This window comes from Notothenia coriiceps, unplaced genomic scaffold, assembly GCF_000735185.1.
Source record: "Notothenia coriiceps isolate Sejong01 unplaced genomic scaffold, NC01 NC01_scaffold00011249, whole genome shotgun sequence".
Classification (NCBI taxonomy): Eukaryota; Metazoa; Chordata; class Actinopteri; order Perciformes; family Nototheniidae; genus Notothenia; species Notothenia coriiceps.
Window position 1 is genome coordinate 66,630 of NW_011343950.1, and position 15,034 is coordinate 81,663.

Sequence of the window (15,034 nt, forward strand, 5' to 3'; positions counted from 1 at the left end):
TCTTATGGGACTCAGTGCTGCAGTTGGTTGTCATGGTGTTGCTGGGCAGATTGGAGCCACACACACACATGAGTGACATCATCCAATCAGGGCAGACACCATGGAAACCTTTGATCTCTGGGTTTACACACACACAGGTGTTTGTAAACATTCAATCACTACTACTTACATTTAATATCTTTATTTAACTCCTTCAGCCTAATTTCAGCTGCAGGAACCATTCAAATATCAAATATTCAGCCTTTTCAGCACATGATGGGAAATGTTCAACTTTTTCAAAATAAGTTATACTTTTTAAAATATTCAGCTTTTTAAAGTATTTTTTTAACATGGAAGTCATTGCAATGCATTTGAGCTGTAACAATTAACACACACACACACACACACACACACACACACACACACACACACACACACACACACACTCATCTTAATACAAATTCATTCACTACTACTTACATCTGATATTTAACTCCTTTAGCCTATTTTCAGCTGATGAAACCTTTAAACTATTACATTATTCAGCTATTTCAGGACATCAAGGCTATACATCTTGTTGTTTATACCTTTTTTAAAACCTTTTCTTTTAAATATTAAGCTTTTTCTGCATTTCTGTAGCTAAAAGCAGCTACCATTCAGCTAATAACATATTCAGCTTTTTCCGCATTTTCAGCTAAATTAAGCCATAGATGTTCACAGTTTACAGCATTCGCACGCATTTTCTGCAGGAAATGCATTTTCTAGTTCATTAATAAAGTAAAAAACATCTTATTGTTATTTATTTCATTTTGTATTTATCTGCATTGCATTTCATATTGAGGTCTTCCAAAAGTAACAAGAAGGAATCACTTACTTTACTTTTGTATTCTGATACTCAGATTCAGTTTCTGATTAGATTTTTTTCACAGGTAATTGAAATGGAATTACAACCCTCCCACGTCACACCCCCGACTTAATGAAAGGAGTTATTTGTACATATCTGAACATGGTTCATAATATGCTAGGTTTGGGACTGTGAGAGCTCTAGAAACCCTTTAAAGCAGCTTTGAAGAATTGAAAACCCAGGCTGGAATAAATCCTCAATCGTCCATGTCGGATAAACACAGCAGCCGCTGCAAAGCTTCAGACTCCTCCATCCTATTGCTTATGCTTCTAAAATGACCCAACCCCATGAGTAGATAGACAATAAAGTGTATTTGTAGTGTTCCAACTCCACAGGCTCATGTTAGGGAGAAGCAAAGGATGCATCCACACCAACATATCAGATCGGGGACACAGGGCAGTGTTAAGACACAGAGTCAGTTCCTAGCAGAGGCAGTGAATGGGGAGGACTCTGAAAGCACAGAGGAGCCACTGTCTCATGGCAGTAAGAAACTTAGAATAATATATACGTTGGACGAGGGCCCACTCTCTAAAATGAGTTTACCCAGGGCAGTTGTATAAACTTCAGAGGGCTCGCAGTGTCTCTTGGTGATGTCAATTAGATTTCCTCCTCTGATCATGTTCCTCGCTTTCACCTTCAAACAGCAGCTGTTTGTGACTTGGACCAGAGGAGGAGGGGGGGAAAAGTGCTTACGGTACGACATGATTTAATCAAGCTTTGAAATGTTAATAGTTCAACATTTAAATGTGATCCCTCTTCAACATAAGCAGCGCTGGGGAGGGGCATATTGTGATTGGAGGGGTTAGTGATTGGAGGGGTTAGTGTTTATCCTGCGTTGGGGCTCCGCTCTCCGCTTCAGAGAGCTTTTCTCTGGCAATGATGATCCACAGCAGCTCAAATAAAGGGCTGCACGGTTCAGAAACACAGAGAGTTTCTGTCACCCTAAGTACTTCAGCAGCCAAGCCCCCAAAACAGCCTAGGAAAACATGGCAGCCCCTGCAGGGCCTGAGTCAACAGGCCCCTTCCTCTGGAGCCAGCAGCTGCTTTTCCAATCACACACACACACACACACACACACACACACACTACACACACACACACACACACACACACACACACACACACACACACACACACACACACACACACACACACACACACACACACACACACACACACACACACACACACACACACACACACACACACACACACTATCAGCATCTGATATATGGGACACTATAAGTCTGTGAATAGTATTCCTGACCTGAAACGATGCTGTTCATTTGATGAGCATCTTTTAAAAGTTGATGAAGGACAGGTACACACCACACTCGGGGGGGCAGTGCAGCTATATGAAGACAATAATAGTTTATTAGATACAATATATAGTTAGTGTAAGAATGGTTAATGTTCTTTATCTGAGGCATCACAGTTGAGATGATGTGGAGAACATTAAGTGACCCTATTAGGCTTTTAGTGATTTTCTCTTTCCTGTAGTGTGCTCTGGTTTTAGTGCATGTAAATGGTCTCCAAAGGCAAATATCCCTGTCATCCAGAGGGAGTTTCTCTCCCCTCCAGCCTGAAAAAGGCCTCCATTGGACATATGTATTTACTTCCGTAAACATAATGAAGTCACTATGTATTCACACTTCTATTGGTAAAGCGCTCCAACACATTTTACGATTGACTAAGGGGCGGGACATCTCTAAGCGATTGAATTGCAGCTGTTGCGTTCACAGGTACGGTTGATTGAAGAGCACAACACAACACAGATAAATAGGTTCATTTCAATGTCCCTCCTCTCTCCTCCCCTCCTCGGGACTTGACCCGGAAATCGATCAAGACACCCCATGTTGAAGGACGTCCCAATCTCTTAAATGCACATGGAGGAGTCGAGGAGGGGGGAGGGATGAGGCTTCCAGAGGAGACGAGAGCGAGGATACACGAGAGTAGACTACGCGGAAGTGTTTTCACTACTCGCGCATCAGAGCTCCGCCCCCAGCTGCACAGCCTCTGCTGTTCTGACTGTTAAAGGAGGATCAGAGGCATGTTTAAAGTGCTTGATCTGAACATGAACATGCATATCTGAAACAAGCTCAAATACCATAATGAAATTAATCCATAAATTATTATTATTTTTATGATTATAATTATAACTTAAAGGTGGGGTAGGTAATTTTGGAGAAACCAGCTCGAGTGCGCTAGAATTTGAAAATACACAGCCGGAAAAAATCTGCCACTTCCTTACATAGCTCCTCCTCCAACACATACGAACGCGCACATTACCAATGAGGGCACGAGATAAGTTTGTGCACAGATGGTAGGCTAACAGGCACGTAGGCCATCTAGTGGCCGGCTAAAACGATTGGTCGTGCTTTTTACAGTACTACAACTTCCACAGATGAAATTTTTTTATGGATCTTTTGTCAAAGTGTCAAAATTGCTATCGGATGTTGTTCTCTTAACAAAGAGCATTCCATGGAATATAACAAAAAGTGTATCTCGAGCCGGTTTCTCAAACTTATCTACCCCCAGACCCGGCGGCAGACATACGTCTCTGGGCGGGCATTTGATTTACCAGTGCGGGCCCACCCCGAAACTTACATTTCCGGTAAATCAAATGCCCGCCCAGAGACGTATGTCTGCCGCCGGGTCTGGGGGTAGATAAGTTTGAGAAACNAGCCAATCACCAACCAAGGTAACCCCCCCCACACATTATCAGCTGAATCTCCTCCTAGAGCACCAATAGGCGCTTTCACACCAAGTACTCTTCCTAAGAATTGTTCCCGGAACTTTTCTTTCCTGGATTTAAAGTAGTAAATAGCGTTGACACCGGAGTAAGTCCCTGAGGGAGCTGCTGACATCACTTCTTCTTCTTCTTCTTCTTCTGCTTTGGGTTTACTGGCAGGCCGCAAACAACTTCACGGCGTATACTGCCACCCAAAGTCCCCGGCCGGAAGTCCCCGGAGTTGGGGACAGGCTTCAGTCAACTTCACGGCGTATACTGCCACCCAAACCACGCACCGTAAAACTCGGAAAGGTTTTGTGAAGCCGCCATTGTATTTGCTGGCATTAGCATTATTAGCATCCATAAGTTAGTCTCTCTCCGTTGGTGCGCTGGGCTAATGCTAATAATGCTAATGCGAGCAAATAAAATGGCGGCTTCACAAAAACTTTTCAGAGTTTTACTAGGCGTGTCTTGCAATTCGCCCAGCCAATCAGAAATTGGAACCTTTTCACCCCCTTTAGTCCCTGCTAGAGAGCAAAAAAAAGTTCTGGTTCCAGATCTTTTTGTTGTGAATGCAAAATCACAGGAACTATCAGAACTATTCCTGGCAAAAGTACTCCGGTGTGAAAGCGCCTATTGTGTTCTTTTTGACCAAATCTCTCTCAGAGGGGCGTGGGGAGGGGCTCCTTATTTTCATCTAAAGTAACAGACAGAGAATCAGCACTTTGGAAAACAGTATAATAGGGGGCCTTTAAAGAGTCAAAAGGTTTTATACTACTCCACTCATTATTAGTGCTGATGTTTGGGTGCTTTTTCAGAGAAACCCATAACAGTTCTTACCGAACTACATATTTTATAGGATAGAAACCACTTTCATGTCAGTCCTGTGTCTTCATCTCACCACGACAATTAATCCTCTGAATCAAATATTAACAAAGGAAGTTGGAGGAAATGAACGAGGGTGCACGTCAGAAAGGAAAGTGGATCCACTGAATTTGAAACTGCTGCAAATCTGAAACACTGTGAGCCGTTAGAGAGGAACATTATTGCGTGTGTGTTTCTGGAACAAAGTGTATTCTCCACATGTTGACGTTCTTTCAAAACGCTCATTAAATAAAATAAAAGTAACCTCTTTTGATTTATTTTATTTTATGGACCTTATACTCAGTTCTACTTTTCCTTGAGTCTTTTCTTGAGATGCATTTTTTTCTTATGTCTTGCCCTAATACTCTTCTGTAATTTATAACAAATGAAAAGTCAATGCTCATAACTAGTCATTTAAAAGTACAGAGGAATTATCTGCAAAGTGTAAATTGTCGTAAGTACAAAACGTAAAAGTGCTCTTGTTACACAATATTATAATTTATTCTATTTAATTTGATCATTTATCGTTTAAAGAAGATAATGACAAGCTTGTATATCGATGCTTAGTAACTCTTAACTTAATGTTTAAAATTAAGTTGAGGGAAAAAAATCGTTCTCAATTGTAAAAAGTAGAAAGTAGCTCCTAGCAATAAATTATATTCGGTGTAAATCTTTGTCTTTATTTTTAAATGTTAAATCGTATTTAAAATATGAAATATTCTATTCTTGATATTTCTCTTACAACTTTATTCCATATATTTTGTTTATCTTTGCATCACCATACACAAAAGCAAATTCACTTAAACCATTTAAACCTACGTGGCAATAAACCTGATTCTGATATTGATCACAATTTTTTATTATAAACGTTATCAATGGAGCACGTTTACAAACAAAATGAAATTTGAAGTGCATCCCAAAAATACATAAAAATAGATTATAAATCTACTTTTGTGTGTGTGTGTGTGTGTGTGTGTGTGTGTGTGTGTGTGTGTGTGTGTGTGTGTGTGTGTGTGTGTGTGTGTGTGTGTGTGTGTGTGTGTGGCCTAGCATTACTATACTTGTGGGGACCNNNNGGGGGGGGTTACCTTGGTTGGTGATTGGCTAATGGTTATACAAGCCAAAACATCGTTATGACATCACAAGATGGCCAAGATCTGATCAGCTCATTGTCAGACAGGTTTTTATAGAAATGGATCAGGACACAAAGAGAGAGAATCTTTTCTTTTTTTAAAACACATGTTTATGTATAAAGACATGAACAAGTGGATTCTGCATAATATAGGTGACCTTTAGAGACTTTCAAGTAACGTAAAATGTGAACAGTATACTTCACACCTGTCGAAAGCAGCTCTCGCTACCATTTAAACAATGGACACTACATATGAAGAGATAGGGCAGTGATATGCAGAATATTTCATGCTGTTTTCCTGTTAAACAAAAGGCTTCTTTGATATAGAAATGTAGTTATTAGAGATGCACGTTATAGATTTTCACCCTAACAATAACGGATAGGCATGCTTCTGATAAGCACATTTCACATTTTTGTATTTTAACGTTCATAACCGGCAGTTATGAACGTTTCTTACTGAGTGTAAGAAAACGCTTACATTTAGAGAGCAAAGATGGATATTTCAATATTCTTACCAAGTCTTTTTGACAATACTTGAGTTAAATTCTAAAATCGTCAAATGTTAATTTATTTTTTCTACAAAACGTCATGAAAAAACGTTGTTTGTTAAATGGAGAAACAAAATAGTTGCAGACAATATGTCGTTCTTTCTTCTTGTTCTCTTCCACTTCTTCTTCTACTTCTACTGTATGTCTACGTTTAGTGCGTGTTAAGTCAATTAAAGCAATTTGGCTAGCTAACAAGTTTCCCAAAGCCAATATTTCAATTATAATCCAATTATTTTAATCAATTGGCCCAATACATAACTTCAGGAAAAGAAGACCACAGCCAAATTATCAGTGTATGTGGTTTGTGGTATTCGACCAATTTCTGATTTATAAACTTTAGCATTGTAGTGTTTTAAAATGCATTATCTCAGGTCTGAAACCACTGCATGTTTGTTGTTATTTTGACCAGGTTTTCTTTTCCTTCTTTCTTCTCATGTTTGCAGTAGCCTCCTTATTTATTCTGTAGCTGTAAATCATGCATCTCTAATAGTTATTAATGAAATATCGTGACGTGAGGTGGAGGCCATGTGACCTCCATCCTGCAGAGCGAGGAACCCCCTCTGAGTCGAGTAGTGAGAGCGGGCTTTATCTCAGCAGCACGGCTCTTAGACAAACATTAAAGAACTATTACAGGCTGATGGATGACTCTTCTCTAATTGGATCACACAACGTCTCCAAACCTCACTCCTATGATTCATTGTTTTAGTCAGATATAGTCAAATATTTTCATGGTGCTAGTTTTAATTTATTGGTTCCTGTTTTATTTTGAAAGGTTTTCTCCCCTTTTGCATCGGATTCTTGTATGTTGCATATTGCGAGCTCTTGTTGTGATGTCTGAACCAAGCATGAATTAAAAGTATTTTTGTTTTAAGTTCCTGTCACCTGCATTTGGGTCCACCAACCCTCGAATAGGAAGTTATTAAACCCTCCAACAGGAAGTCTGAGTTAGTCCTGATTAACATGAATTAAGGTCGAATTGTCAAAAGATAAATCAGGATCTATGTCTTTTACAACCTCCTTTACCCTCCTGTCGACACATATTAATCCACATGAATCCCAATTAGTCTGATTGTATTAAAATATTCTGATTAATAAAACTCATATTCAATATATGCATAACTTTTCAGAGCTACATATCTATCACTGTGCATATAACCATCCAAACATGTTGAAACAAAGTTGAAGAAACCCAACGCAGCTCAGTAAACACTGTGAAATGTTGACGTCATTGACTTCAAATGACATGACAGTAATAAGAGTAACGTTTACATTTCTCCTTTTGGTTTAATAAAGTGTTGAAAGTCCAACATGTATTAACACCATTACAAGTGACAGCATAACTTTTAAAACACTTAATACGCCCTTTAACTTACATGATCTGCGTCTCTCATCACAATATTGAAGACACAAGGAATTGTGATAGAGCATCATCTCCTTTCCTTTCGAGTGTATCCTAAGCAACCCGGTATCACGGCAAGACGTGAACATGTGACGATTTACCATGCTGGGAGACGTGAAGATATCACGATTTCGTCCCTTCAAACGTGACAGTTACAGGGTATTGTTAACCCATGTTAACCAGTGGAGAAATACCCGAAAATGCCAAGCAAATGCTACCCCGACGGTCGGTTGTTATTGTCAATATTAATATAATAGTGATTTATTTTGTAATAGTCACACTCGATTACGCCGATTTTCTTGTTGCCCCAGCTGGTCGACACCTCTTTTAGCAGAAACAAAGGCTACATTAATGTATTAAATCGATGTTAATCCATCGTGTGGATGTGGAATTAACGGACGTGACGTTGTGCGATTGCGTTGCCAGGCAACAGCTTCGGTTCATGTTAATTTACAAACTCTTCAACTACAACCATAGATTTATTTAAAAACATGTTAGAAGGCCTCACTAAATACTTTAATACAAATTCAAATGTAAATGTGAAGGAATGTGTGTATAACAAAATACATCCGTCATAAACGAAACCGGAAACAGACGTAGGCAAGATCCTCAGCTCGATGATTGGATGGTTTAGCCGCAATGAACGCTGGGATCTGATGTTTATGTGATGCGAAATCAGAATTAAAAAAAAAAAATAATAATAATACTTTATTCCGAGTGTGCTTGCTTTTTCTCTTTGAAAGTCATCACATAACGGCATTGTAATACACGGTTCGGCTGCATCAAATATTACATATCTGCCGTAATTCTCTATTTATAGAGCCCTGCTGAGAAGACAAACAGGAGAACTACCGCCAAAACTGAAAACGTGATGTGGATCATAAATATATAAGCAATTAAACAACATCTTACATTTATTTTCACACAATACGTCTCCTTGCAGTATCAACACTAATTTGGCTGACTTTTATATTTGATCCAATTGGTAGATAGGCTGTATTTACACCATAACGGTGCACAGCTGATAGAAAGGGACACCTGGTGGTTAAAGCATGTTATTGAATTTTATTATTTTTATTATTAGATATTAATAGGAACCCTATAAAGTATATTCATTACTCGTTATTCTCTACTAATAGTTAATTAAAGACTGTATATAATGACTATTTTGCACATTCAGATTTCAAGATTTTCTAAGGTTTATTGACATATCATATTATGCACAACGGTGTAGTTATGCAATGAATGAAAAACTTGGGTCGCAGGTTCCTCAATAGTGCATTACAAGACATCTATCAATATGTGTGTACCAGTACCACCACCATTAAACTGTCATATTCTTCACATTTCTTATACTATCTACATACATCTTATAAGAGTATAATACATATGTATAATATCCACTATTCCTTAACCCCGTGACGTTTCACACAGAGGTCAAGGAATAGACGATAGGAATAGATGATGATTTTTGGACTATTCGACTGCAGATAGAAGCTGAACTGATGAAGGGATAAAGTGCAGGTGTACAGGAGGTCAGGTGGTTGCAGGTCTAATGGGAAACAGGTGGAACCAATGAAGCAAGAACAGGAGAAGAAAGAGAGGGAAAATAACAAGGACAGGAAGTGAAAATAGACACGAGGGGAAAAACGTTTCAAAATAAAACAGGAAACAGATCATGCCATCATGCCAGAGGTCAGCGGTACCTCATGGTGTAGAGCAGCGTGCCGTCATCCTTCAGCCTCAGCAGCTTGTTGGGGGTCGTCATGTTGTGAGCGATGGATTTCTTCCCGTTGAGGAAGAAGGTGTCCGGAGTCCAGATGTTACTGGCTAACAGATTATTGAGAGGAAGCATCTCCATCGGGCCTTTAAAGCAGAGACGCTCGTCCTTCCAGCTCTGACGGAAGAACACGTCGATGGTGTATTCCTGCGGGGAAATAGCAGCGATAAAATGTGTTTGGGATTAAACAAATTGTTTGTGTACACCGAGCGTATAAGAGAATGAACTACACCTTCCACATGTTTATTTTGATTTTTAAACACTAAGGCAAGATGTATCCTATCTAATTGAGGCAAGACTGTTTATTCATGCTGGACAATTTTTACATTTTGCTAAGAACTCTGCAAAGTGAACATAAAGGTTTTAAGTGAAATTATAGAGAATAAATACATTAATATACACATTATTGCACATAAACTACTTTTGATAGTCTCATTTATACACAATTGTATTACTACACATGCAGGGAATAGATTTTTAGCATCAAAATGTAGATTTTTTCAACAGAGTTGTATTGTGTTTGACGTAATGGCCTTAAAAAACAGATAGGGTTGTATTTAGTTAAACTATTCCCACCACATAACAGATTTATTTCAATACAAATTCTAAGTGTAGGTTGAGAGTGTAACTTCTTACCATTTCTGTGTCAGAGACGGGTCCGAAGCTTGTGACGAAGATGTTGGTTTTTATCTCCGTCACCTTCTCTGAAAAGAAGAAAGAGATAATATTGTGAGACTAAACTTAAAGGTCCCATGTCATGTTTTTCTGTTTATCACCCGTCCTCTTGTGTGTTATGTAGCTTGTTATGCATGTAAACGGTCTGCAGAGTTACAAACCCTCAAAGTACACCCTGTAGCGAGTAAAACTCTAACACAGAAAATACCTGTCTGTGCTGCCCCAGAACGCCTCGTTAGAGATGTCTCTTTTTCTTCCTGGGTACAGTGGCGTATTTGGGTATAGTGACGTAACGTAATGTAACGGCTCCGCGGATTGGTCCAAAAAGACCTATCCGCGGAGCCGTTACGTCAGAGCCGGACGCACGCGCACGCGCGCGCGCACACACACACACACACACACACACACACACACACACACACTCAATCTTTTCTCAGCTGCAGCTCCACCGATTTCTCAGCCTGAGACGGCGGGACGCAGCGAGGCTCTGAGTCTGTGTATGAGCACACACACAAACTCCCAGCCAGGCTGCTGGTGTGTGTGCAGGCGCGCCGTAAGGGGGTGAAAAGTTAGGACGATTCTAAGGGCCCGTGACTGACGGGGGTCCCAAAATGTTTAGAATATTAAGAAAACAATTTTTAAGTAACCTTTCATCAATCCTCAACAATTAACATTAATAGAACGTTATATTGATAAAGTACTCACTAAACTTACGATTCATTCAACTTATTTTCTTCCAAAAGTTAATTATCCAAAGCCTCTATACCCCTTCTATTTACATGTAATGGTTTGGTCCTGCCTCCAAACGCGGTGCGGCACCGCACTTGCAGAGAGTGAAAGCATGTGAGGAGGGACGCTAGTAGGCTACTTAGCCTACGTACGTGTGTTGTACCATGTCTCAACGACTCAAAAAGCCAGGCTCTAACGGTACGTCCACACAGCAGCTTTGAAAAAATCTTGAAAATCTTGGAGCTGGGCGTGTCTGAGAGCTTGGGGATTTTTGCGAGCAACGCGACCAACAACCAATCACATGAATATCCCGCCCCCGACATACAAAGCAAAACCCCCCGGTTCTTCTCCACTCAGAAAATGTGCAGAAAGGAGTATGACATTGTGTGCATTAATGTGATGAATATAGTCTATGATGTGGCAGAGGTAAAGTGTCAGCGGGAAGGGCTATGATGAACATGTATGAGATTAATGTCTATGGTGCTATTTTATGCTACATTCCATGCTTATGGAAAGTTTGAAGCGTTGAGTGATCAGTCTGTATTAGGTAAACAAAATGTTAATCACCGACATTTTGGTTATGATATTAATACTAATGTTATTATATTAAAGCAGGGGTGGGGAACCTCCGGCCCCCGGGCCGTATACGGACCGCTAGACCATTTGGTACGGCCCTCGAGGTAATTTATAAACAAAGTGGCCTGTGCCAATGTGATATATTTTCATGGGGCCCAAAATCCCTGGCGGCGCCCCTGTGTGTGTGCTCGGGCTGGTTTCAGGCTGGTTTCGGCCTGGGTTTCGCTGTGCTCACAGGGAGGGGGGGGGGCACGAGCTCCAACAAGCTCCAACAAGCCGTTTAGGACAGAGAGTGAATGCACATACTATACAGAGATGCTGTATGAGAAACCAATGTGAGTTTGGAAAATTTCACAATGTAAATCTATTTTAGTAGACTTCAACAATGGAATTATGATCAGTAGAAATGGCCATGACATGGGACCTTTAAACATGAATGCAGGTTTATGTTTTCGGTGACATTACAGGAATTAAATGAGGAAAGATTATACAACCCTGGATGGTTGCACATTAGGGTTAGGGTATTTGGAACTTTTGCCCTTCTGTTTTAATCTGTATACTTCATTATATTTGTGAAAAAGCAGTTGTCCCCTGTGCTCAAAGACTGTAGAGTACAATATAGTATGACCTAAAAACACGTTACATACCAAAGATGTGCAAACGTCCAATGAAACGGTCATATGCAAGTCATTTTATGAACACAATACATTACAAGCGCTTTTTGCTCATTTTAGGACATATTTTAAATGTTCTATTGCTGAAAGTATTTTTTTTAATTTTATCTAAAAAGTAAAATTCTTGCTCAACGTATGTCTGTACAAGATTTTAAGACTTTAGACCAATCAGAACAAAAGTGGCAGCAGTTTTTCTAACCCTAACCCCAGTCTTTTGACACAAATGGTGTCACAAACTCATTTCATTTTAGAAAAAGTGACCCAGAAACCAGTAAAAGAGAATTATTTCCTCTTCTTATTGTCTGAATCCTCCGTTCTGAGGAGAGCTTCTGTGTTTTTATTGCTTCTCCTGAGAACAATGAAGCGTCTGTTTTATGAGCAGGAATAATGTCTTCCTCAAGGTCACAGTATCTGCCTCAGTACAGTGACATTAAATCACACTGAGGGGAGATGCAAACAGCTGATCATACCTCTCTGTCAAACACTTCATGAATACAGACACATTCAGCCTGTCCTGGGAAAAGACTGATGTTCCAGAGCATTGTTCAGAATGAGGAATATCCACAGAGGAAAGAGCTTTTTTCTACCCTTTTCTGACCCTTAAGGTAGAATCTCCCTGGGATTTCTCTGTGTGATGTTGGATTATTGCAGGGAATAATCTCTGTGTCAAACAAACGTTTACGATACTTACAGGTTTTGTTCAGCAGAATGATCTCCACATATTAACACCACTTCATGTGTAAAAAGATAACGTTGGCTTTAAAGGAACCACAGCACTGTCACATGTCTTCATGTCACCACCGCTAAGCTAAAGGCGGCTAATGTTGGGCTATAAAGGAACTACAGCACGGTCACATGACTTCACGTCACCACCGCTAAGCTAAAGGCGGCTAATGTTGGGCTATAAAGGAACTACAGCACGGTCACATGACTTCACGTCACCACCGCTAAACTAAAGACGGCTAATGTTGTGCTATAAAGGAACTACAGCGCTAATGTTGGGCTATAAAGGAACTACAGCACGGTCACATGACTTCACGTCACCACCGCTAAACTAAAGGCGGCTAATGTTGTGCTATAAAGGAACTACAGCACGGTCACATGACTTCACATCACCACCGCTAAGCTAAAGGCGGCTAATGTTGTGCTATAAAGGAACTACAGCACGGTCACATGACTTCACATCACCACCGACATTAGCCGCCTTTAGCTTAGCGGTGGTGATGTGAAGTCATGTGACCGTNAGTTCAACTTGCAAATTAACTGATGAAATGTTGCCTTGAGATTATCTGTGTAACACAATGCAATTTCTGTTAACGCACGCACGTACGCACGCACGTACGCACGCACGTACGTACGCACACTCTCTCTCTCTCTCTCTCTCTCTCTCACACACACACACACACACACACACACACACACACACACACACACACACACACACACACACACACACACACACACACACACACACACACACACACACACACACACACACACACAAAGTTTGACTCGAAATTCACATACTTATATTTCTTGTTGATATATTTGACACCAATGTGACCCCTGTTTGTTAATTACAAGGTTAATATTGAAGCTACATTTAAGCTAATCGGCTGTGGAAAGCTGTGTACTGTGGTACATGTTTTCATTGTACAGACATGGGAGTTATTTAGTTAGTTATAAACGTTATCTTTGGCTTCAACCCAATTAACATTAATTACTAATATGTCAAAATGCAACAGTCTAAATACTTAAAGAAAATAGGTAAAGTGAGGGTGGTATTAACCTTCTCGTCTTATGCAAGAGAGCAAATGTGAAAAAGGGTATTTCTGAACATTTGAATTGATAATTTTTGCCACCACTCTCACCCCTGTACGATAAACAAACAAGGGTAATATTTAAGCTAATTAGCCGCGGTAGCTGTGTGTAATGTGGTTTTAAAGTACAGACATGAAAGTTAGTCGAAAATCCCAAACTTTCCTTGAATTTGACTAACTCAGATGATTCAGTACTTAACACTCTAAAGTTAAAAACATTATGGGATTTGTATCATAGCATGACCCCTTTGAACCCACTTCGAGATAATGATAAAGGAATGGGGCCTGTACTTAAAGGAGTATAATGTATCATGAGGCCGACAGCATAAATGATTCTCTTATATTACAAACACTCCAGGACAGTGATTATTCCTGCAGGCATGGATAATGTTGGAACATTTCTGAGGAAATAATAGGGCTATTAGAGCTCGTTACAATCAGGGTCAAATCTTGATGCAAATAAACACTAAGGGCTGTCTGCAGACACTTTAACATTTAACAAGGAGCATTACAGGTGCTAAACACTGTATTGTAACCCAGGAGATGCTGTTTGTGTCCCATGTAAAACCAGAGTAAACTCCTCAATGAGTTCCTGTACTGATCTAACGCCACTTCTGTATATATTTTGAAACGGGAAAGCCTATTGTGTACACAGAGTCTGCAGGAAAACAAATGACATCTTCTGATACTTAGGGGCTTCATGTAAAACCTTAAATATCATCCCTAACACATTTGTACCTGTTGGGGAAATATGTTCCAAGACCCATAACTTTGACCCAGTGTATCAGTTCATACTGTCCTGACTGAGCACAGGCACCTGTGACCTTGGCTGCTGTGCTCTCAGTGTTTTGTCTCCCTGTTCCTGCCTGTTGGCGTCAGCTGATAGAGGTGTTATGATTCTATCTTGTTATTCACAATGTTGATTATTCTCTCTGAACTAGCTAAATACACGGGTGTGGGGGAGAGTTCTTCAGAATTGACGTAGCAACTCAACCGTGAAGTCAGAACCTCTGACTCTTCGACTTGTTTTGTGAATTCTCCGGCCGAAGCACCAAATAAACCCGTCAGTGTTTGACATCAAAGCTCCTGCTCTCCATCGTGTCTCCTTTGAGTCGGTGAGTCCTCCTGCATTGCTACACAGAAGTTTCCCCCACAGTGCCCACATCCCTTCACCCTTTCATCCAACATCCCTTCAACCATTTACCCGATAAACCTTCCCTCCC

The 15,034-nt window shown here is 40.2% G+C and overlaps 1 protein-coding gene across 1 annotated transcript in view; it reads left to right on the top strand.

The window, feature by feature from the left end:
- The first annotated feature begins 13,944 nt into the window (after nucleotides 1-13,944).
- LOC104946648 (gamma-aminobutyric acid receptor subunit beta-3-like) overlaps nucleotides 13,945-15,034 on the top strand; it is a 7,643-nt gene continuing 6,553 nt past the window's right edge. Inside the window, exon 1 of the mRNA XM_010772524.1 lies at nucleotides 13,945-13,950. Coding sequence (XP_010770826.1) covers nucleotides 13,945-13,950 — 6 coding nt within the window. The remainder of the gene's footprint in view (nucleotides 13,951-15,034) is intronic.